Here is a 24,845-nt window from a genome sequence, read left to right as displayed (position 1 = left end):
TCTAGGATGTAGGGGAGTATATTCACATAGTAAATGACAAGTAACTGAATATATTAAAACTAAAGTCTTTTTCACTTGTTATATTCTGTTCACTACGTAATGGAAGGATACTGTGCAATTATATACTTGCAAACCACTGCCTACAGAGAGAATGTTTCAGGCAGAAGAGTAAAGAGTAAACCAGAACCTCACAAGATTAAGATTAAGGAAAAATGTGAAATTATTACTACAAAATGGAGAAGGATGAGGAAACAAAGAAAGAAGCGGTGAACTAGCAAAGTTTTATGTTCCATCTTCAGTAAAACAGAAGAGGACACTAAAACAGAGCATTCAAAAGTCTGCAGCTCCCAAAAGGCCACTGCATCCATACCTGCACAATTAAATCTGCAGCAACCTCGTAAAATATACAGTGAGGTAAAGACTGCTGAGGGGGAGAGGACATGAAATGTCTGCATCAGAACAGAAAAGCAAACAGACTCTATTCTGAATTGGATTAAGTTTTTCAGATTTGTAATTGTTTTATACCAAACTAGAGAGTTAACTAAAATCTTCCAAATTCAATTCTGAGAGCAATTACATTAAACGTATTTCATCAAGTTATCTTTCACTTTCTTCCATTACTAACCACTTACCTAATTTCTTCTATTACTAAAAGGGGGTCAAATCTGACAGTGAGAAAAATTATGTCTGCAGAAGACAGTATATTTTTATTTTCCTGCCACAACCCAGATTATTTTTTCCTCTCAACATGCTTAGGTAGTAAAGCTATAAAATAATGTCAAAAAATGCTGAAGAAAATCACTGAAGATCTGAAAACCCTTCTGTGCTGGCTGAGGCTGTTTGAACCACATATTAAGTTTTATCGGGTTTTTTTCTTCCATTTCCTCCCACAAACTCATCTAAAGCAGTTAGTGAACAGCAGGTTGAGTATCACCATGCAGGACCCTTCTCTCCAGGAGGGAAAGTAAACAAAAGACAATAAAATTCATTGAAGTTTAGACAGGGATTCAGAATGTAGGCTGTGGGTTTTAAAACAAGACAGAAGTTCAAATTTGTCTTTCAAATCAAGCAATAAACTCCTGGTTCCATTTCAATTCTTTTTTTGCTGGCTTTGCTTTCCTCATTAGCAAGTCTCTAGTAGATAAGAAAATTCCATTTAAAAGCAAATCTGTCTACTCAAATCAGTCTTCCTTTACCCAAACACTATATAAGCAAGTATTTCAGACATAAACTTAACATGATATTTTAGTAACTTGGACACAACTCTTCTTTCAGAGTAAAGAGCTGAAGAGAAACAGACTCAATCACTCACAGATTCAGTAAAACGTGAGATCTGGAGCACTTCCCAATCTTCAGTCTTTCTTAAAAATATGGAGATTAGCTTCTTTCAGCTGTTTTACTGAATTTCTGCATTTTCATTTAGATGACCTCCTAAATTTTAAGTTACTTGCTTATTAATGAAAGGCTCCATGCTTCAGAAATTTAAACTAGATAATGTTTGATCATAATGAATATGCCCACCTTTTATACTGAGTATTAGAGAAAGATTTCTGCCTATATCCTGCGTATCTAACCTTCACTCACCCTCAAAGGTTTAAACTTTTGATGTGGTATCTGGGTAAGACAGTGTGGATACAAGATGCTACAGAAGTCTGTAAAAACATAACTGTAGAGCCATGAGGAATTCTGGCATGAGAAATGATTATTTCTGAACAATTTCCATATGAACTTCACACAGGATAAGAGAATGAAAACTAAATCATCCCAGCATACCTACAGATTTTCAGAATGCCATGTCCATATGTAGCTTGTTATCTGCATGTACCATGTTTCACATTCTTCAAGATCAGAATCTGCAACAGGACCTTATCTTTAGCTCTCTTCTACACCCTTACAGAGTTTTCCCAAGACACTTTCTGAACAGGTATCCTCCTCTTGGCAGCTCAAAGACATCCAGGACAGCATGGGTGCATGCTCTGAATCCTAATATTGTCAGAAAACTGAAAAACCCAAGTCCAGACAGCGCTGCCAAAAGGCCACTGGATTTACAGGACACTGTTTTCTGGTGAAGGCAGAGACTTATCTCTACCTTTTTTGTTTTAATAACAAGAACACTTCTGAAGGCAGCTGACTAAGCTGAAACAGAACAAATAATTATTTGCCATAAAAGGGCTCTGTTTGTTAACTAATATTTTGACATAGTCCAAGTACTATTTTGCTTTAAAGATCAGACCTTTAAAATGAATTCCCATACCTAAAGGCAGGCATGAGAAGTTTCACAAGTTCTGCTGTTACATTCACCTAGCAGGTCCTCCTCTTCTACAGATGAAATGCCAGATCAGTGGTTAAAAGCCTGAGACAGGTGGGGGAAGACAACCAAGAAAATCCTGAACAGACATTATCTTAACTTGGCAATGCTGAAGCTTATTTCTGAAACATCCCTTATTTCCAGCAATAAAAATGTACAGAAAACCTGGGAAACCCCAACCTCAGATGAATATTAAATAGGGCAATCTTTGCAGTGCAAAATCATGATGAATGTAACCAAAGTGCTGTCAATTCCAGCAGAACAAAATCCCAAATTGTTTCACTTCATCACAAGCATCCACAACATATACTCAAGTTGACATTTATTTACCAAGCAAACAAAACAGCAAAAATAAACAAAATCAAGCTTTTCTAGCATTAGTTGCTATGAGGACACAAATTCCCTTCCTCGCACAAGCACAGCAGGGCTTGTTTAACAAAGATATAAGCAAGATTCAGTTTTCCCTCTTCCAGTGAGCTTTCAAAATAGTAATTTTTAAAAACAGTCCTTCTGAGAATGGAATTGATGTCTGATTATTGACAACATACAGTTTTAGCTACTACTATTTTATGATGCATGGGAGCACAACTCCTATAGGTACTTTAGGTGTTCACAAAAAGCAAAAATATAAGTTAGCCCAGTTGGATCTCTTTATTTATAATAGAAAGATGATGAAAGATGGTAATAGACAAACATAAAATTAGTGTCTGTGGACAAAGACCTCTTTTGGAGAACCTGAAGTTCATCTGCCCTACATGAAATCCACCCTAAAAAAAGGAAACTTGTAAAGGAGGCTGAACCCACTGCTCCAAGACAGATCAAAATATTTTGCTTTTGCTACTTTGCCTAAGGGTTACTACAAAATATCTTTCTTTATTGACAGAAGGGGGCTATAAGGGCCAGGAATTACATCTGGTACAGATCACTAATGTTTCCCAAATATCTGCCTGTAAATCCATCCAAGTAACACAACCCTGAATTGCAGATCTAACTCCTTGCTCCATGTGAGACTTCGACATGCATTATTTTGGTTAAGCAGAACACTGAGCAGAGCAACAGAAAGGCTTTGCCATATCTTGGACAAAAAAACCAAACCAAAACAAAACAGAGAAACAAGCAGCAAATTCCTTGTCAAACCAGCCTATAGTGGTCAACACAGGAGGAGGAAAAGGAAATGCTGAGATTTTAAATCATTTAAATCATGACATTACCTGTGCAACAACTGACAATAAATCTGGTCAGTTTATAAAACCAGAAACTGCCATTAATCTCGCAACACCATCTGCTGCTGACATGTAAAGGGAAGTCAGTTTGTCCAAAGATGGCTTACTCACCACTTTACTTCATCTGTCATGTCCACCATAATGCCCAAAAGACCAAAATAAAATAGGAAAAGCTCTGGAATGCACGAACCAATGATAAATATGAAAACATGCAAGAGATGCTGACATTGTTTGAATTTGACTTTGCTACATCTAGTCAGCTCTTTTCTACAGAAACCTGGCTCAGTGTTCAGAAGCACTCAGGAATCAATCATATGTTAAATATTATTTATAATGAAAAATAATGATACTGAGAACAATATAGAAAATCATTAACATGCTACTGTATGCATTCACAAGACATTTTTATTTTGAATGTCCTCTACTGTTCTGGTTCCTTATTCTAAAATAACCACAAGACAGCAGAACCCGAAGGGCAGCACACTGCAGAAACAGGATAACACAAAGTAGCATTCTGGAATTGCTTCAAAAATACGTGGAACAACACACTAACACTGGACAAGCTGAAATTAAAAGTAGAGCAGGTTTGTGAGAAATCTACACAACGACCACTAACAGAAATCCATGATCATAATAATATTTCTATTATTATGGCAGAACCTAGCAAAACAAGTAGGTAGCAAATTGGAAAGGTGAAAGAGCTGCTTTATTGTCCTGTTACTGCATGTACTGGATGCAAAAAGCTCACATTGGCTCAAAAAGACCCCGAGGCCTCCTTCCATGAATGCAGCCATCTACAGCCATCAAATACAAAGTCACCAGCTCCAGAAACCTCTGAGTCACAAACTGCTGGAGGCTGAGTATATCCAAAAGGAGCATCACTCTATGATTTGTGATATCTGTACTCTCCATTATGCCTCCTCCACCGAACCCTACCCCGAGCTGAGGTGCTGAATTAAACGGCTCCTTGATCCAACTTGGTAGTGCTATTCTTAGACAGTATTTTTGTCAACACTTCAAGATATTACTTCATACTCAATTTGGATTCTCCCACCAATGTGCTTATGAAGAGAGAGGACAAAAAATTAACTTAGGTAACACTTATTGGGACAACAGTTTTACGTAAAAAGTGCACTTAAATCAGCCACTTTTACATACAAGAACAGGAAGTCTGGCATGGAAAGCCTGAACAAATACTTAGGTTTTCTGCAATTAATTTTGTAGCCACTCTCGAGAATACTCACAGCTTCTAATCTCCCCTCAAACCAGTATAATGCTGTATGCTTTTTAAAGAACAAGTGGTTCTTTAAGATACTTTTCCAATGAGGCATTAAGAGAAAACAATTTAAAGTACTGAAGTAACAATTACTGCTGCACATCAGGAGCTGCTTAGCACTAAAAAGTTCTCAGGGCTCAGCTAAACTTAATCCTTTACTAATGGCTAATGCGAAACAGTATTTCAGAAACTCTTCCAAAAAGGGAAAGAAGTTATTTTTCTTGTTCCTGAAGGGATCACCCAGAAGAGATTTTTAGGATTAGTCCTTCTCCTTTGGGATCCTGGTGACATCAGCCAGACAGCCTGTGTAATCACTCGCTGAAGACAGGATCTGATACCTCAAGACAGTATTAAAAAGGAAAATACAACTGGGTTCATTTTGTCCTACAACTACAGATCCTGACTCCTGAGGCAGCTTAGCTGCACATTTTGTGACAAGTACAGTAACTCTACCAGAAATTCCTAACAACTGATGATAAGAAACAATCAAGTCCTTCCCCTGAAAACACATACTTATTTTACTTTTCTTTTTATTTTTGAAATGAAAACAAAATGAGCAATCTTGGGATCTGGCTGTACGATCTGCAATGGGATAAATAAAACATTCAAAAAACTCCACTCTCCAATATTACAAAGGGAACTTGTTGCTTTGTGCTAACCTCTACTGATTAGATGCAAACATCAGAGAAATATCATCACGTTCAGTGATCCCCAACTTCCTGTAGTTAGTTACCACAATTAGAAGATCATCCTCAGACTGTTTCACTTCTACCCTTACTGGGTTTTTAAATCTCTGCCAGTATGTAGATATTGGATATAATGGAGCTAGCCAGAAAATTTTTCTCTGTGAAGGTGAAATGGCAACATAAACATACGACAGAGACTAGTGGAATTTGTCCAGCAATTTGCAATTGCCCCCCATGTAGCTACTGCAAGGTCATTACAGGCCATATCCTGCAGAGAGAGAGAGTAAAAACCTGCCAAGTTTCTGGTATAATACTAGAAGAGAACTACAAGAAAAGTGGATAGGAAGCTATGTGGAAGGTATAGTTTTTGGATCATGTACATGTATTACACAGCTGGAAACCTTAAACTAGCAAGTAGAGCAGAGTGTGGACTTCCAGGTTTGTTCTGGACGTAGTGCTGCTGCTTTTGTGAGCTCCTGCACCCGTGCTGGAAGCCAGGCCAGGAAGCCCAGCCAAAAGGGCAAAGTGCCACTTGTAAGCCCATCCCAGCTTCTGCAGAACGAGCTCAGATGTGCCAGGATCACAGACTGGGCTGCTGCCATGGTCAGAGAGCACAGACCCACCCTGGGACCCCCAGCATGAGAGCTGCACAGGGTACACATATGTACTCTCTGTTTCCTGTACAGAAACTCCGCACTGCTCTAGGGATCATACTTGGATTACTTCATATTAATACATGAAATAAACCTCAGCTGTTCTCCTCCAAACAGGATTGCTTCACTTCTAACACAAGCAATGAGTAAGAAAATCTCACTCCTCACTGGCAGTGAAAACAGTGACTGGAAAAGCAGTCAGGACAAATCTGAGTCCCAGGGCACCCTGGCACATGAGCAGCTACAGGAGCCCACGAGTCTGGCATTGATTCAAACCTCTAACATGTGACACCCACCACCCGTAACACAGAACATCAGGGGGGCACTGCCTGGCTTTAAAGCTGTGAAACCAAGCCTTGCCAGGAGAGGCATGGATTTTAAAGGGAACTCCTCAGGTGAAGAGAAGAAGGGTGAAAAGAGGGAGGGGAGGAGGAAAGAGCCACTGGTTGTCCCACTTCATCTCCTTTACCCTGGGAAAATGAAAGCATTACAGCTGTTTCTCAGAGCCTGGAAAAGCTGGTGGTTATCAACAGAAATCTAACTCATGTCAGACCTGGGCAGATCACATTTATTCCCAGCTGAAAAGTAACTCACAGACAATATTTTAAATAGTCTTCGTTTCTGTTAACAAAAAATGCCCAAACAACAAGAACACCCAACAGCAGAGCACTGGAACATTTGTTATATGATATGCCTCTCACCTCAGTGCAACAGTAATCTGCTGTGCCCATCAGACAGAGATATAATTACCCTACACAAAAGGCAGCATTTGAAACATGGTGATTTTTGCTGAATCAAAAGAGTAAGAGGCTGGACAGCAAGAAATTGAGAGAGAAACCAGATGAAAAATAAAACCAGACAAACAGGTTCTGCATTAACTTGTAACCTACAATAAACAGGTTTCTGAGCGCAAAATTAATCAGCTTTTACTCTAAGGATATTTACCTAATTTCCACTTTGCAGCCACAATCAGCTACATAAAACCACAGTATGATGCACTAGCATTAAGGCTTTGGATGCTGGCCATGAAGTTTCAGGCTAGAGCCTGAAAACAAAGAGCACTGATACTAAGACATTACAGTTGTCACCACAGAAAATACATGTATGTCACAAGCCTGACAAGTACACGTGGACAAACATTTGAAAAATCTCCTCCACATGTTCCCTCATATTTGTTTTTCCTTATTTTAAACCTGCACAGTTGCAAACCCTCCCTGCGACAGAAAGAAAAGCCCCAGGTTTTTTTACAATCGACGACTTATATAATAAAATAACATCTTTCAACCTTTAAATGCTTCTCCTTTTAACCTTTGTACTTTGAAGTGCACTATGCTAGGAGAAAAAGAAGCCAGATGTGTGACCCTCTGTTTCAAACTCTTTGAAAAGAGCAGGGTTGCAGTATTGCAAGGGCTGAGATGAAGCAGGTAGTTTGGGTAGTTTGGTAGCTCAGGGGTTTGGCACAGGAGCAAATAACCCTATCACTCAGCAGCCCTGAGCCCCAACCATTCTGGGAAACAGAGTTCATGTGGTTTTCTCCTGATCACTTCTGCCCAAAAGACAACTCAAAGAAACCAGACAAACCTTTCTTTTAATTTTAAATGAACTGTGCACCAGGAAAAATTAAAGGCCACTCTCAATGGACAACCAGTGTAAAAGGCTTCAGAACAAACTGCATAGGTGGACATATTAAATATCACCTCCTCTTTCTGAAAAAAAAACAAAGTAACAAACCCACACAAATATGCCTCAATTGTCAATTCTATTGAACATGCCACCTTTTAGTCCAATTTATCCTTATTAACAATGAACTGGACAAAGAATTACTCGAAATATTGACTCTGCCCATACCTTTTACTTCTGAGTAATGATTCAGAAAAGTCTGAACCAGTTAGCATTAAAACATTCTCCTCAACAAAACCAAGGAAAACAAACTCTTGAACAACATTCCTGAAAACATGAGTATTGATAATTTTAGTATAAATTACACATTCAAACCATAAACAAATGATAAATATTTCTGATACCTAGAAACACATTTACACAGTTCTATGAACTCATTTATTATTTAGTTTTATTGAAAAGAACTGTAAATAAAACCAGCAATACAGCAACTCTGCTTCTTCTCTGTATGTGCGACCTTGGAAGAAAGTAACAATCAACAGGGCTGTGTTAATGGCAGGACTGGATGGTCTTAGAGGTATTTTTCAGCCCACAATTCCCTGATTAACTGCAGCTGACAGAAAACCATAACATACGTTCTGTGTTTAAGGTGTGCAAAACCAGGACCTTTTAACAATCCAAAGCATTCATTAACATTCACTATTGTTATACAATACCATTCTGAATTATTCACTGAGAAACTTAATATACGTACAAGTATCCCTGCTATGTAGGGTTTTTCCTCTGAGATAAAGTTATTGCAAACCACATTCTTTTAAATGGAGCCTAGCAATAAAAGCTAAATAAAGGGGGGAAAGTGTTCCCAGCAGCATTCTTATTTACAACTTGGTAAGGCAAATGAAAAGAAGTTTAAATTTTTTTCTGCCAATGTTTGAAAGAAGTAAAAAACCAAAGAGTTTCACCACAAAACTAATGACACCAAATACAAGATCTAGATATTTCCAATTAAAACAAGTCACTGGGTTACAGCAAGCAAAACCAGCTCTTTTCAGATGACAAACAGGCACAGGGACTACATTCCAATTGCCAAAATCTGATGGCAAAGAGGCCAGCTGACTGCTGAGTACATTTTTCTTTTAATTCAGAACCAGAAATAAAGAAAAATGGTTTTTTTCTGAAACATCTGCTTATTAAGAAGCCAGAATACCTCATTCTCCAAGAGTTAAAGACCATCTCTAAATGCAGAAGTCTCCTCAGCTCCCTTGCTCAGGTGCACATCCTGACTAGGTCTTGGCTACAGGTCTAGAGGGAGTTTCTGTTTCATACATCACATACTTCCACATGCCCTGATTTGCTCTGGAGACTTACTTTACTGATATGGAAACTGAATTTATGGGGTATTCCTATCCTGGGGAAGAAACAGGTAAAAGAACTGGAGTGCATCTGTTTTTTTTTTGAGACAAAGAGAGGCATAGAAAATTACTCCCCCTGTTTGTGAGGCACCTACTAAATGCCTGAAGATGAGCATAGAAACACTGAAATTCCTGTATTGTTAACAAACCTCACAAAACACAGAAACAAAAAAAAAGTACTACCTTCTTTTCAGTGGTGCTTGAAGTCTTTGACACTAATGCTGTTTCAACAAGACCCTGCTCAAGTAAGGAGTCATATTTTATGCTTCTTTTTCTGCTTCTCCTCTCCTTGTTTGCTGGCTTCTGTTCATTTTCCTCTGACTGAGACACATCTGCACCATTGTCCCCACAAATGGAGGACTCGAAAAGAGGCTTCCCATTCATGTAGGTTTTAGTGATTTTCAGCTTTATTTCTGGAGAGCCATTTTTGATAGGAGTAGTGTTGGGGGGTGTTCCAACTCCCTTTATTTCCTGAGGTTCAAAGCGCAGCTTGGCATCTTGGGCCCCGGACTCGCCATTAAACACCCGAGAGGTCAGATCTTTCAATTTATCAGCTGGAATAAATGGAAGAGTCTCATGGCCATTATATTTTTGCATGACACCTTCCTGTAGAGTGGCAGAAAGTTGTGCTTTGCCCAAGTAGACAGAACATTCACGATTCACTTCACAATTCTGAGGTTTCCCATTGGTATTTCCAAGGATCTCTGGTACCTGCTTCATTTTGATGCAGTTAATTTTTTGTGTTAACAGTTGAGAACTTCTTTTGATGCTAAAGTCCATTCAGCCCAGATGTTTCCAGTCTTACACTGCTATATTAAGACAAAAAGACAAAAAATATTTTTAATAAGAAATGTCAAAAGCTATTAAGTATTCAGATAGACGTCAGCACTAATATAAAACTCAATGTACTTCATTAGAGTTTTACTAAAAAAAAAGCTTTGTTTACAATCTTCGGAGGCAAAATGCCTCAATATCTGTTAATATGCATTACAAAAAAATTCCAAGAAAAACAGATCTATGAATCATCAATTCTATTAAATCGAAAGTGGAATGCAAAATCACAGCTTTCATTTTAACCATTTGTTAACCATTTGTTAACCACCCCAGAAACGAGTGTTGCTTACAATAACTACACAAAGGTACTGCACTACATAAAACAAGTAAGAGGCTAGACCTAATATCATTATTAACAACATAAACCAGATGACTTTATCTCCAAGAGGCTATGCCAGCATAGAAACCCCACAGGCTGTGTTCCTGTAGCACCTACACTATGGACAGCAGCATCACAAGCTTCCCTTCCTCACTCTCAAACTTCAACCATCCATCAAAACACACCCCCTGCAGAAACACCACAGCTCAGACAGCCTCCAGACATTTCCCAAAGCATTCTGGCTGTAAGAATGAATAAAGAGTGAGCCTTTTGGGCCAGGAACACCAGCCCACTGGGAAACAGCTAATCCTTCAGGCCAGTGACCATACTGGACAAAATTTAAATGCAACTCCTGGAATTTCAGACTTTTCATGGCAACAATATCACCTAACACCCACTTTTCATACAGAAATCTGCAAACATGCAACAAGCTAAAACTGCACTATTTTTAGGCTCTAAACAGGTTCTCCAAGGATTCTAAAAGCTAACCCTGCTTATTTCAACATGATACCACTGTTGCAAACAAATCAATCTGGCAGATTGACTCCTTTGTGCTCCTAAACCAGGCAAGATGATGGTTTCAATTTTTAAAATTCACATGCATAGATTCTTCATATTACTGGGTCCAGTATATACATGATATAGAAAAATACACCATCATAAATATTATGAAAGCTCAGCACAATAATCATCATATCCATGCTCAAGGTAACCAATTTCATATATGATTAAGTCCAAGGACTGTCACATCGAATCACAATTTCATCAAATCTAGTCTCACGTGCTTCAAAAAAAAAGTGCAGCAAGAACCATGATGAATAACTATTGAATTGTCAGTTGCTATGGGAGAAATCACTTCTGAATCTCACCTTGTTTATTAATGCACACGGTTATAATGCCTACAACTGGCATATTCCTCCAACTTGCATTTTTGATAGCTCTGCATCAGGAATAGCAATGCAAACATGTTCATAACTGAGCCCTGCTGTAGCCTGCCAAAGCTTCTTAAGGGTGCCAAGCCTGAATTCAAAGCAGCTGATGAACATGAAACCTTTTCATTTACAAAGACGCAGAAAAAAAAAAGTTAAAAATCATAACTCCATCACTCCTTAGCAAACGCTCCAATCTCCCTAACATGTTGCTCTAAAGTATCTACAAGATAAAAGGGTGTCTTTCCACACAAGCTATGTAGGTTCATTTGAGAGGTGAAAACCCTTCTCGCTCCAGGCACAAACAGCAGTCTGAAAATCTGGCATTAAAACAAGGCAAGGACAGCAAGTGTACCTGAACTCCAAGTGAATCTGCAAGAGAAAAAAATTTCCATCTTTCTTTAGCCAGATCAAGTCTGAATTACCAATAAAATCTCCGATAAAATGAGCAGAAAGCAGCTGACTATATTAACTTTTCTTAAGATGAATCAGAGATAAAAGGAAACTCAAAACTCAACCAGAACAAATGACTAAACCTAAAGGGAACTGATGTCCTTTCACAGTATATTCTCCGAAAACATGGACATGAGACAAATTCTCCAACCCAATTAATAACATGAAATAAGTGTTTCAAGCTGTGATTCAGCAGATTTAACTGCAATCACATTTCTCTTAAGAAACAACTAGTGACAAATTCTATAAACCTCCGGGCAAAAGGCAAACCTGCTGGGAAACATGTCCCACAGCTACAGAGTGCAAAATTCCTTAGAAAAACCACCAAAACCAAGAACAAGACAACCAAACCACCGGACTGTTGCTGAACCTGTACTTCCTTGGCAGGGATCCTACTGGAGCCAAGCGGAGATTGGATTTGGGAAGTTCCGAACTCGCTGCGGGGCAGAGCGGGCTCCGCGCGGCCGCAGCGCCCTCCGGTGGGCGCCGGGCGCGGCGCGGCCCTTCCCGGCCAGGGAGCAGCTTCAGGACGGCTCCATCAGCTTCGGATCACGGCACGGATGGATTTCTGCATCGGGCCAGCCGCATCTTCTATCTAACCCACAGTTTCTTCTGTGCTGTTGAATTATAACTCTTACTCTCATCACGTACGTCTTGAAGCTACAAAGCCATCAAGCTTGAGGCACGCCTCCAAAAAAGCAGTAAATAATCCAGTGAGACTGTTACTGGGGCACTCGATCTCAGGACACTGATAAATTAGAATGGGTATCTTAAGAATGTCAAAACAAAAATTGCCATAGTCACGGAATAACTCAGGCTGGAAGGGATTTCCTCAGATCATCTATTCTGACCCCTAGATCAAACTTCTCAAGGCCTTGTCTGAACAATGACCCATAGATAACCAAGTTAAAATCTATGGCTTAAAAAAATCAAGTTATTCTCTTTCTAGCTAATGAACCAAACAGTATGCACTCCATATCACAAAAACAAAACAAACCAACCAATAAGAAAAAACAAAACAAACCAACAAACAAAAAAACAGAAAAAGAAACCAAAACAAAAAGACCAGTAAGTGAAAGACCCCGAACTTTTAGCAGTTACCTTGGTTTGCCCGATCCACCTGAAGATACACAGATTTCAAGAACTTCAGTGAGTGACGGTTCAGTTAATGATTCTTACTAATACAGGTCACTAAAAACAGCTGAAAGCACTGAAAAAGGCTCCTCAAATCACTGGAGCCTAGAGACAACAAATCCAGGAATAATACTGGTAAAAGGAGGAAGTTAATGTACCCACAACAATTGTAAATGGGAAAATGAAGACAAAGGCAGTAATTTGAATCTGTAAGGTATCAGAACCAGGAGATACAGATTATAAAACATGGGAAACAGACCATGTTTGTACAAAGATTTAATGGAACCAAATGAGTAGGGGCTTAAAGTAAGAGGCAGAATAATGGGCTAAGATAACAGATGTGAGTACCTAACACAAAATATAATCCCATGGGGAGATGAGACATGTAGACAGCAATTTGCAGGTTAGTCACCATCTCTAGGACAACCAGTGGGATGGAAATTAGTGATACACATCTTAGTCCTCCTTGCAAAAAACAAGCTACATTGTGGGGTCTGGGTAAAAGAAAGAAAATCTACACATGGGAACAACAAAGGGTTTCAGGATAGAAGATCACAATTTAAGCCAGGTACATTTTGCACCACCTTTACTACACAAAACTTCACAGTAACACTGTAAGAAGAAAAAGGACCAGGCCCTCTGTGAGAGGAGGGGACCGAGCAGGAAAGAAGGGGCAAGGAGAAAATACCCACCAACCAAGCAGTGCTGCTGTGAGTTTGGAATTATTGCAGGGAGATCTAGAAGACAAGACACGAAGGAACGAAATAAAACAGATCACAGACAAGATCTGGTTGATTCAAGTTGCAAGAGTAAGGACCTGAAGCAGCTGAGCATACAATTAGATTTGGTATCTAAAATCACGTGCACTCCTGCTGGACCACGGTATCACACAGAAGCAAAAGCAATCCCTTATCTCTTTCTAGATGACTCTGTATTTATTGAAAAGAAAAGTGGGGGAGGGCAGAGAAAGGAAGGGGACAAAAGCAACACATGCTAGTAGCAGCTAATGAGCTTAAGCCAGTATCGTCCCATACTGAATGTCTGGTGACCTAACAAGGACCATTTTCACTAACAAAGGTGGAAGAAAACATTATAACCAGGAGTCTGCTGAACAAACATGTTATTTTGGCTTGCGAACAAATAGCTTTCAGTACGGAAAAGAAGAGCTCTTATCAGATGAAGGTCTCTAGAATTTTTAATCAGACAATGACAACTGGACAATCCTTGCAGTGGCTTTGTACACATTTTCATACTAAATAAACAGGTTCTATATAAGGCAAACTATCTTGCAGACATTTTAAATCATGCATTAATTACTTGAAAGTTCATCATCTGACAGGAGTCATGAGTCAAACGCAGTTAGTGTGCATGTCAGATTCCTCCTTCACTGTCCAAGCCACTATCATTTATGTGATATTTATTGCCCATTTCTTCCACATCTGCTGTAATTTCAGAGATGCTTTTCTGGTGTGTCAGAAAGAATGGAGTACTCCATTCCTTTCAATTCTGCCAAAGGGAGGGAACTGAGTAAGTAACCACCAATGAGCATCTTATTAAATATCACTTTTATTTTGTTTAAGGGTTTTCTTACTCTGGTGAATTACTTGGGGCAGGCGCAGAGAGGTGGGGGAAAGAAGGGGAGGATGACACACCTCGATTGAATTCCCAGTAAGAGAACTTTATCCACAAGAGCTGTTTTTATTACCTACAAATCAGGCTTTCAGCTGGCACTAAAAAGCTAATAGATGGCTGCTGCTTTTTTGTGTTAAAAGTGCTTTCTGGTAAGTGTTCTCCATTGTCTCATCAATTTTAAGACAAAAGGTTATTCTTATTTTCAAATCAGAATGAGAGAAAATACTTAACGAGACTCAGAATGTTGCAACACTTTTTTTGCTAATACATTTGAAAACCTGAGTATGCTTACTCATATTATCTCATATAAACCCCTAAAATATCAAATAGGAGTAGATGAGTATTTACTGTTGTGTAGTATAACTGTTCTTCACTGCATTAAAACAATGAAAAATTACTACAGCATCTAAACAAAATTTTATTTTAGAGGAAAATACAACTAAAAATTGCATTGCAAGATTGGCCAAAAGTTGTCACAAACCAGTTCTAGCCAGAAAATTCAAAAGCATCATCTCTCATGAAGAAAACCTTTACTGTAGTAGCTCAGACAGAATTGAAAAGAAATATACCAAACCCTTCCAAAAATTTATGAGTCTCAAGAAAATTTTTTAAAAAGTGTTTGTCCAAAGGAGATGATTTTTAATGTAAAAGCACCTGAAGTAAAGACTTCATTAATCTTGCAATAGATATAACTAGAAAAAGTACATTTTGAAAACTGTGAAAAAAGTTAGTGTACTTACTACCCAATATTACTTGCCACCAAATATTTTTAGGGGAAAAAGAAAGTATCCATCTTTTGAAATTTGTTTTGGATTTGCTTTTTCCCCCTGATGGATAAAATCTCTGAACTTCAATGTCACAGCCTATTTTCATGAACCACATGAACCAAAACAAGTATTTACTGCCTTCTTACCAAGACAATAGGTAATACCAACTTGTACATTTAACAACTGTAGAATGGAAAGCAATTTCTTCCCTTTAGATGCCACTTGCTACTGCAGAAAGCAAGCTTACAAAATGGATGGACTTGCTTTCTTGTTCTTCCTTGGGAAAAGCTTTTGCAACCAACCCTTTTATGTGGACAAGGCTAGAAGATTCTGCAAGAGGATTCCTCTCCATGAGTTCCTTTTCTTAAAATCCCATAAATACTTTTTGCCACTGCTGCAGAAATTTAATGTTGTCAGTTCCACTCATGCTGCTGGAGGTGGGTGAAGCAATGAGATACATTTGAGTAAAATCAAATTCTTCTAAGATGTTGTAATTCTGTCTGAAGACAGACTACACATACCACTGTGGTGGGACCACAGATCAAACAGAAAATAATAGTTTCCCCTCTGCACATAAGCTGGGAGGAACACTGGTGCCTAAAATGGCAGAACCTAGTGAATATACCACCAGTATTTAATAAATACAAAAAGGCAGCCCCCAAACCTGAGACTTTTCTGTGTCCTGGAGAGCTCCAATGGGAATTGTCCCCCTCAAGCAAAACAGGACTCAACAATTCAATTCTTCCTCAGTTTATGTCTTTGCTCACCAATGAAATGATGTCTCCCTGTCTTTCAGGAGGGTCAGAGTTGTGCACCTGGCATCTACATAGCTTGGGAACAAAGAACCAAACACAGTCACACACAATCTCAAATTGCACACCACTTCAGTGCAGAGTTCCTTATTTATACTGCTTTTTCACCTGGTCTACCACTACTTTAATTTCCCTTTTTTAATCCTATTGCCTATTTTGTAAGCATCCCACCTCTATTCCTTGCACCACACTTTCAGGATCTGGTCCTCTGGCTTACATAATATTCACTGCAGCAGATAAACACACTATAATCTGCTTCCTCTTCACTGTGGCCAGTGATCCTGCTCTTATTCCCATATGTAGTCGTGACAGCATAGCAACTGCCTGAAGCTTCACCAAGAGAATCACGAAAATTTCTGATCGTGCGAATTCTGTGGGAATTCAAGGAAGGGAAGATCAAACCTGGGGTGACACCACAAAATGTTACAGGCAATGAATCAAACTGCAGTGCTAACAAGATGTTATCTGCTACACCTCTACAAAAATCAGTGTTTGCCAGATCTGACCAGACAGCAGCTAACTCTAATCCAGAGCTACAATCATTTTGCCTAGACCCTGACAAATCTGCTATCTTTGTCTATCACAGCATTAAAACCTGTTCATCCAAGTGGGTGAATTTAAATGCCAGAAGCACACTTGGTGCATTGGAATCATTCTAGGAAGTGGCAGTGACACTGGAAATATGTGAGGCTTTGCCAGCTGTATGTACACAGAGAGGGCATAACAATCCTGGAGCAGCACTTGGCCACATCTTCTGTTTCTTACAGAAGCAGCAACACATTGCACCCATAGTGCACCTTTCTGATGTGGACAGGTAATGTGTACAAATAGCTGATTTCTTTCACGCAGTACATTCAGCTTCACATCTCATAGCATTAGGTAAATATCTGGAGGGTAAAGGTCACAGGTAATTAATCCTCACTCCTGGTACTACAGAATTTAACTTACAGATATGCACCATTCCCTAAACACTGCACATATCCACATCTGAATGGAACTGACTATAATGTGATCCTGGCCATACTATGCTAATTCTGATCTACTTCACACAGACCATAACCATTTACATGCAACTACATTAATAATTCTATCAACATATTACCTTGAGGCAAAACACACGCACAGAGGCAACTGGCAGATGTATGCCAGGAACACTCAGGCAAGGCCTGAGACTTCAGACATTAGAAACTCTTCAAACAAATCCAAATACTTCCTATGAAGTGGCCTTTCTGGTTTGGACATTACTTGAGGTATTTCCCTGTGCTGGAGCTTTACCATGCTCCTCCAAAATGCATTACCATCATTCTCAGGGCTCTGAATTCCTTTTTTTATTTCTTTTGCTACACCTACATCAAAAATCTCTCAGTAAGTGATTAGTGTAACTGTTAGAGGTAAAAGGTCTGGAATTTGAGTTTTAAGTTTCTCTAGATATAGTGCATCTTATCCATTCCACTTGAAAACAAAAAGATAAAACACTTCCCGGTCTAACAAACCAATTCCTTCCTGTCCACTTTCCAAAACTTCTGTGTAGAGAGGTTTGCAGTGGATATCTCCTGCAAATTTTTGCTTTCCTTTCAGCACAGTACTAGCTTTGTGCATTACTTCACTGTCTTATCAAATTTAGTACTTTGGACAAATTGTGTTGTACATACTTCTCATGGGAAAATCTAGTTCTGACTGCAGAAATAAGTAGTGTTAAGCAACTGTAGCTGCTCTCCCTGTTTGCAGAGTTTCTGCAGGCTCAGCTATCACTACCATTTTGAGCCAGGCTTTCACCTGATGAATAGATATTGCACATGTACTTTCAACTACACATTTTATGACTGGAACTTGTTTTTTGCACTACTGCTGAATTTCAGTCACATTCCACATTTAATCCCAGCATTTGTTTCTAGTTTGTTCAGGAGTGCTACTATAAACCAGCTTCTGAGTCTGCATTTTGCACTCACAGAAAAATCACAACATTAATTTCATTCTGAAGTATTTGACTGAAAGTTGTTGGCAACCACTCCATATAGGGAAATGATCCATATTCACATCTTTCACCATACACTGTTCTACAAGGTTCATACTTTGGCTTAAATCCCTCTGGCTTTATTATCAGACTAGAATCTAGGCATTCTTTACTACAGAGATAACTCCCCAATTTAGATGTTTCAGAGTGCCAGTGCAGTCAGGATCTTTGCTTCAATGGAATCCCACCAAGGCTGGCAAGTTCCACACTCCATTTATCTGATATGTGATCTTGGGAACCTCAGCTCCAGAGACTAACCATGCCACAGCATGAACATTTACACTTCTGCTTATTAGAATGAATAAATATGTGGAATGGCTCCCAAACACCATCACAGAAGGCTGCATTACTACATATTCTTTCTAATGCTTCTTTTATTCTTCAATCAGTAGCTTTTCAAAATATTTCAAATTCCATTTAAATCACATTTCTAATGAGATCTTCCTTAACCTCAGCCTTTTCTCTTAAAGATATTTTTGTCACTACATATCTCATCTTCTGCTCCTTTGTGTATCTCTTGTTTACTATGGCAGAACTCAGAGAACAGAACTCACTCCTAAATGTTATGTTCTTTGACTTTGGCAAAGAAAACATGGAATGCTGATCTTAGCCCTCAAGGCCAAATACGTTTGAAGATGATTTGTATACCCTGAGTTTGGCTCAGCTGGCTGGAGCATGGTGTTAATAACCCCAACATCGTGGGTTCAGGCCCTGTACAGGTCACTCACTTCAGTGCTGGACTCAATGGTCCTTGGGGGTCCCTTCCAACTCAGAATGTTCTATGATTCTGTATAAAACACATTTTTAATGTGTATTTTAGCATGGATGTGGAATGCTAATATTTTAGTATTTTGTATAAGGCACAAGCCAAAGAGATATCACAAAAATAGTTAAATGGTGATCTCTGTCAGCCAACAGAAACAGACATCCTTGTGCTTCTCCAAAGAGACACAGAAAACCAACAGTATCCTTCACAGGCAGCAGAGGAAAAACAGTAAAGCTTCTATGAAAATCAAGTTCAATAGCACATCATGCTGCAGTTTTCCAGTCATTTGTCACCTATCCTTACCCCAAATAGTTCCAATTTGTGCTGGGGAGCTGAATATCAAAGTTCAAAAGAAGATCAAATTGCTATCTTGCACAAAGATGAAAACAAGACAAGCTAAAAGGATGGGAACAAAACTAGAAACAGAGCCATCACCTGTTGAGCAATCCTTGCAATTTAAAACATGCTTTAAGTCTCATATATTTTACTAGTTTCACAATAAGTCATATATGAGAACCTGCATCAGTGGTGCCCCAGGGCAGTCATTTTGCCCAACATATGAAAACTGTGAAGTACATTAAGTTAGTACTTCACTTTTCCATACTCACTAAGTGCAATCTGATTGCTGTGAAACATTCAAATACATTTTCAAACACTTACTTTCCACACGTACATCATGGTACCCTAAGAACAACTTCCATGCAATAGTATTATTCCTTAACATTAGCAAGGATAGTACAAATTTTGCTTTTGGTTCAAGCATGATTCACAGGTATTTGTTTATTGCACACAACATGCAGTTTAAGAAATTCAGTTTATGTTATAATCTACTGTATGCTTTGGACAGAAGTTGCTTCATGAATGTACAAGAGAGTCAACAGATTATCTGGTGCTAAAGTTTAGAACTGCTTGTCAGGAAGGTTAATGCATAGTCCATCATGCAATACTTATCATCACAAGGTATTAATATATATTAGTTTATATTCCTGTTCACCATGAACTTTGAGTATTTTTGTAGCTTGCTACTCAACCAAAAGGGCACCGGAAAGAAATATGGTCTACATTTTCCTTCTACAGATTCCAAAAATTTCTCTTCCTGCTGATGCTAGAAAATATAAATTACCTATTGGAGATGTTGCCAAACTTGATAAAAGTGTTAAAAATAACACCTGATGTATCATTTTCCTAATTTCTGTCACTGACAGGAAAAAGGAAAATACATTTTATACAGCTACCTCCAATGACTGCAGGTCATAGAGAAGCTAATTTGAAGGTGCAATGAAGGCAGAATATTTAGGTATTTTCTCTCTTTTCCTTCAAAAATGTTCTCAGAATCAAAACCTTCCAAGTGACCATTAACTGTACAATATATCTGACTGACCTATTTAAACAACTACGTGAATTTACAACCAGCAAGGTGACTACTGGCAGATCCACAAGGCTGTCCTGCTCTTTCTCCTTTCTCCCAAGCTCTCTGCAATTATGCACCAAAGGAAATGTGGACTCACATGTCAAGCTCTGATGAGAAATTTTCTCTCTTCACTTCACCAACTGAGCACTTATCCTGGTGCCATGCTCCACCTCCACCTCTCATTTACACCACCAAGATTCCAGTACATCCTTGGTGAAGACACTGCTCAAAGCTACAGCCTAACTGGAAAGGGATGTTCCCTAGAAACATGGGACTTACTGTTCCACTTGAGATGGGGCTCTGAGCAACCTGTCCATGGCAGCAGGGTGGAACTAGATGATCTTTAAGCTTCTTTCCCACCCAAAGCATTCTCTGATTCTATGATCTCCGTTCTTCCTTCATCCCAAGGCTGGATTTGATAATTACACCACATCTATCACATCAACTCAACCGTAAGGCCACTTCAATTCTCTTTGCAGGAAAGTAATGAAAGAGCTCAAATGGTATAGCCACAAACACAGTACTAAAACATGCAGTCATCATCTATGGCATTATTATTAGTCCCACCCAAGCAGTTCTTCACTCATGCCTGATTACTGACTATTAGGGAATGTGTTGTTTTCAGCAATACCACTTAATGGATGCTTCTCACTGTGCAGCACACTGCTCTCAAGGAGAGGTTTAATTTTTTTTCCCAGAAAAGACCTTGCTCTATACAGGAAATACATGCAATTTTCATGCATTAAACCATCTTCTATGCTTAAAACCTATGAAATGCCGTGTGGTTATATAAGCAGGAATGACCAGCAGTGACCAAATTGCTGCAAAAATTCTGTTTGTATCTTCTACTCATCACACACCAGATCCTTGACACAGCAATCTGAGCAGAGCAGGTGAACATTTATGCACATGGAGCCCCAATGCAGTCAATAGGCTTTGATCGACCACAAGGAAACACTCACATTTATCAGGCCGCAGAAACAAGACCTCGCTGGGGAAATGCACTGACACCAGTGGAACAAAAAGCAGGCTCAGTGCAACAGTGAGAAATGAAAGGGCCACAAACAACAGGACACTGAAAAACAATCTCCTCTTGCCATTCCTTTGCTACTTTATTAGTGCAGTGTTCTGGACACAAACTCACATATATGTGTATATTCATCACCCAAACACTAGAGAGCCACCCATCAACAGTCATTTTTGCTTCCAGTCTAAACTCAAGCAGGGTTGGTTTTGCTGTAATATGCAGTCTATGACATGCAGGCAATAATTTACATGCTATAATCTCACCTGCAAAACTACCACTGGCTTCAGAAAAGGCATGTAGCCCTACAAACGGTGAAATGCCTTTTTTTTATTCTTACCAGACATTTGTTGGATTCATATTGAACTAAAAAGAATATATTTTATTTTTATTTTCCATCTTCTAAACTACTTTAAATTTATACCATCAAAGTATAATGACCTAGTTTCTTCTGACATTTTCAAATAATATTTGATAAAGTAGTAGGTTTTACTGTACTTTTAGTACCTGGATTTTTCCAAGCATGTATGAGGGCAGATAGTCCTATAACCTTCACACTGTCTCCAGTAATATTTAGAGTCTATTCACATGCTGAAAAAACCTGTCAGATTTTCTGATGGTTGCATACTAGACAACAATCCCTGTATGATTTAATATACGGGATATAGACAGTTACTGAAGCAACCAAAAATTGCATATAGTTTAAGTACTGAGCCCTGAATAGCCCTGCAAAACAGTGGTTTAATTCCATTATTTCATCCAACAGTCAAATAATCCACAGTCAAATTCACCACACTGTGAAACTGAGGAGTTTATTAACATTGATATGCTGCATTTCCCAAGCAAAATTCCCACAGCAAACAAGCAAATAATAGCTTCAGCAATAAGTTTGTGGATAGTCTACTAACATACAAACATTTCAGTGAAGAACCAATTTATTCTTGCAGCTGAAGCCACACTTTCCATGTGTAAGGAATGTTAGCAACCTTATATATACACATATGTGTGTCTGCTTAAGTCACTAGCAAAGACTTAGCAAAATCTATTACAAACTTCACTGCCACCCCAGTGTTTACCTTCCTTGGATGTATGCAAAGGCTAAAAGCCAAACATATATTTTTATTTTTTTTTAAAGCAGACCTATTTAGCTTACTCAGTGTGGGGTGCACTAGCTCCTAAATTTAACAACCATTTTAATCCAATTTTAATGTAAATGCCAATAAGAAAATATTCATGCACACAAAATTCATGGGCAATGACTGATACCAGCCTCTTGCTTGCCTTCTGTCTGTTAGCAAGAAGCCCATTTTCTCTGAAATGTGTTTAAATATGGTGTTTACTGGCTCTGTACTTCTACTAGTGTTTACTCCTTTCAGCCGACATATTTAAAAAAAAAAAAAAAACCAAAACCAAAAAGCAAGTATAAATACGTTCAAGAAGTATGGCAAATTCCCTTCTCCACCCCCAGAGCGGTAAAGCCACAGCAGATGAGCTGTAACTATGGCCTTGGGAATACAAGTTCCCCAGGCTCTTTTACCACACAAATATCAATTCAAGTTACAAGAGCCCTGTCCTCTTGTACTTAATGAATATCGAGCCAACGAGTCCGCACGCCTTCGCAGGAATGTTTTCTTTCCATTTTCCTAACAAGGCTCTCCTCCCGTACCGGTCCAGGATGGACTGCAGAAGGGTGTAAGTGGAAGGATCATCACACCAGTGTTTAGTGGAGGAATAAATCAAACATGGCTTCCCCCTCCATACATTTCCAGAGTTACATTCACTCCTGCTGCCGTACAATCTCAGTCCTACCCGGCGGGAAGGGGCAGGAGCAGCCTCCACCTCCCCACACCCTCACCGCCACGGGGGGGACATTTGCAGCCTCGCTACCCCTTAATGGGGCGGTTTAAAGCCTGGGGAGGGTTTTTCCCCCCCTTCCCATCGGTCGTGTCCCCCCGCTCCGGTTTTCTTTCTGATTTGCACTGATTGATCTCCCGTTCCCCCGGGAGGGAGGTGGGACGGGTGGGCACCTCTCCTTTACCCCTTTATGCTGCCCCCGACCTCCCGCAGCGCCGAGGAGGAGGAGGCGGCGGTCGGGGGGAAAGGATGAAGCTGCAACAGCCGGGACTCCGGCTCGGCATCGCTCCTTTCCGCTCCTCCGCCACCCAAGAGTCAGGCCCAGCCAGCGGCACAAATCCTGCGGCAGCCTCCGGGGGGGGACGAGGGGCAGGCGGGGGGACCCGCGGCCCCGCAGCGAGGGCCAGGTAGCGGGGGGAGGAGGGGGGAGCGAACAAAAAAGCCCTCCTCCGGGGAAGGGGGAAACGGGAGTTGCGGGCTGCCCGAGCAGATGGAGACGGTAAGTTTGAGGGGAGCAGAGCCTCGGGAGGGGGAGTCTCCGGGAGAAGCGCCGGGGCGGGAGCGGGGGGCGCGGGTGCCCCGCCACAGAACCCCCCGTCTCCCACGCCGCCTCCGCTGCATTTTTGCCGGGCAGGGCTCGCGGTCCCGACCCGGGAGAGGGGCTCCCGATGCCCGCGGCGAGGCGCGCGGCCGGGCGGCAGCATCCCCGCGGGCGGGCGAGCCTCGCCGCCGCCGCTCCCGCCGCTCCCGCCTCCCGCCCGGGGCCTGCGGGAACGTGCCCCTGGTGCCTCCTCCCTTCCCGCGGGGGAGAGCCAGCCGCGCTGCCGGCCTACCGACCTGTGCCCTAGCGCATCCTTCTCCCCGGGAAGCCGGGCGAGGCGGCGGCGGTATCTCGGTGCCGGGGAGCGGCGGGAGCCGAGGCGACACAGCGGCGGCGGCGGCTCCGGCGGGTCCTGCGCGGCGGCCCCGCCCCCTCCTCCGGCCAGAACCAGCGCGAAAAATCGGCGGCGCTGATTGGCCGCCCCGGGAGCGGGGCCGGGAGCGGGGCCGCCCGGCAGAGAGGGGAGGCCGGGCCGGCTGCCAGGGGAGGGAAGGCCACGGGGCGAGGTGGGGCCAGGCCCGCTCGGGGGAGCCTGGCTTCGCCGCCCCCAGGTGGGCGAGAGCGCGTCCTGAGCCCGCCCACCCCGGTGGGAAACGCTTTTTTAAAAACATCTTTTTGTTATTGTTATTACTGTTCTTCCCTGGGGTACGGGGATGTGGCCGTGAGTCGTCCCCAGGTGCGCAAGAGCGGGTTAAACCCACCGCCTCCCCTCCTGAAAGGGAATATACAGAGGTGGGCGATAAACGTTTAGTTTTAAGTATCTTTATATTATTATTTCTTTCCTCCCGGCCGGCTGAAAAGTGCTCTCCTCGCCGCTGGCCTCAGCCACCGTACACGTGCGCTTTCTGCAAATCCTGATTTAAGCCAAATGTTTTGACTTTCAGTACAACTGCACACAATTTGGAGGCTGTCGAATGGTTGTAAGAGCTGAAGTGTGCCTGGCTGCGAATTATCCGGGCTGTCTCTTCTGGAAGTATGGCCTGGGTCACTTTTTTTTTTAAGCTTGCATCAAAATAAGTACATGTGCTTGTAATTTGCCAATTGAAAACACAGCTTTTTTTTTTTTTTTTTTTTTTTTTTTTTTTTTTTTTTGTTTAAATTTTTAAAAACCCCCTTT

General features: G+C 40.7%; 1 protein-coding gene across 1 annotated transcript in view; it reads right to left on the bottom strand.

The window, feature by feature from the left end:
* NSD2 (nuclear receptor binding SET domain protein 2) overlaps positions 1-24,090 on the bottom strand; it is a 73,212-nt gene extending 49,122 nt beyond the window's left edge. The window contains exons 1-2 of the mRNA XM_041477507.1: positions 23,965-24,090; positions 9,362-9,987 (exon numbers count right to left, since the gene is read on the bottom strand). Of these exons, the coding sequence (XP_041333441.1) occupies positions 9,362-9,958 (597 nt within the window). The 5' untranslated portion in view covers positions 9,959-9,987; positions 23,965-24,090. The remainder of the gene's footprint in view (positions 1-9,361; positions 9,988-23,964) is intronic.
* Between the last annotated feature and the right edge of the window lie 755 nt (positions 24,091-24,845).

The sequence above is a fragment of the Pyrgilauda ruficollis genome, unplaced genomic scaffold, assembly GCF_017590135.1.
Source record: "Pyrgilauda ruficollis isolate IOZ18807 unplaced genomic scaffold, ASM1759013v1 scaffold1, whole genome shotgun sequence".
Classification (NCBI taxonomy): domain Eukaryota; kingdom Metazoa; phylum Chordata; class Aves; order Passeriformes; family Passeridae; genus Pyrgilauda; species Pyrgilauda ruficollis.
The sequence above is the reverse complement of the archived record's forward strand: the minus strand, read 5'-3'. Positions and strand labels throughout refer to the sequence as shown.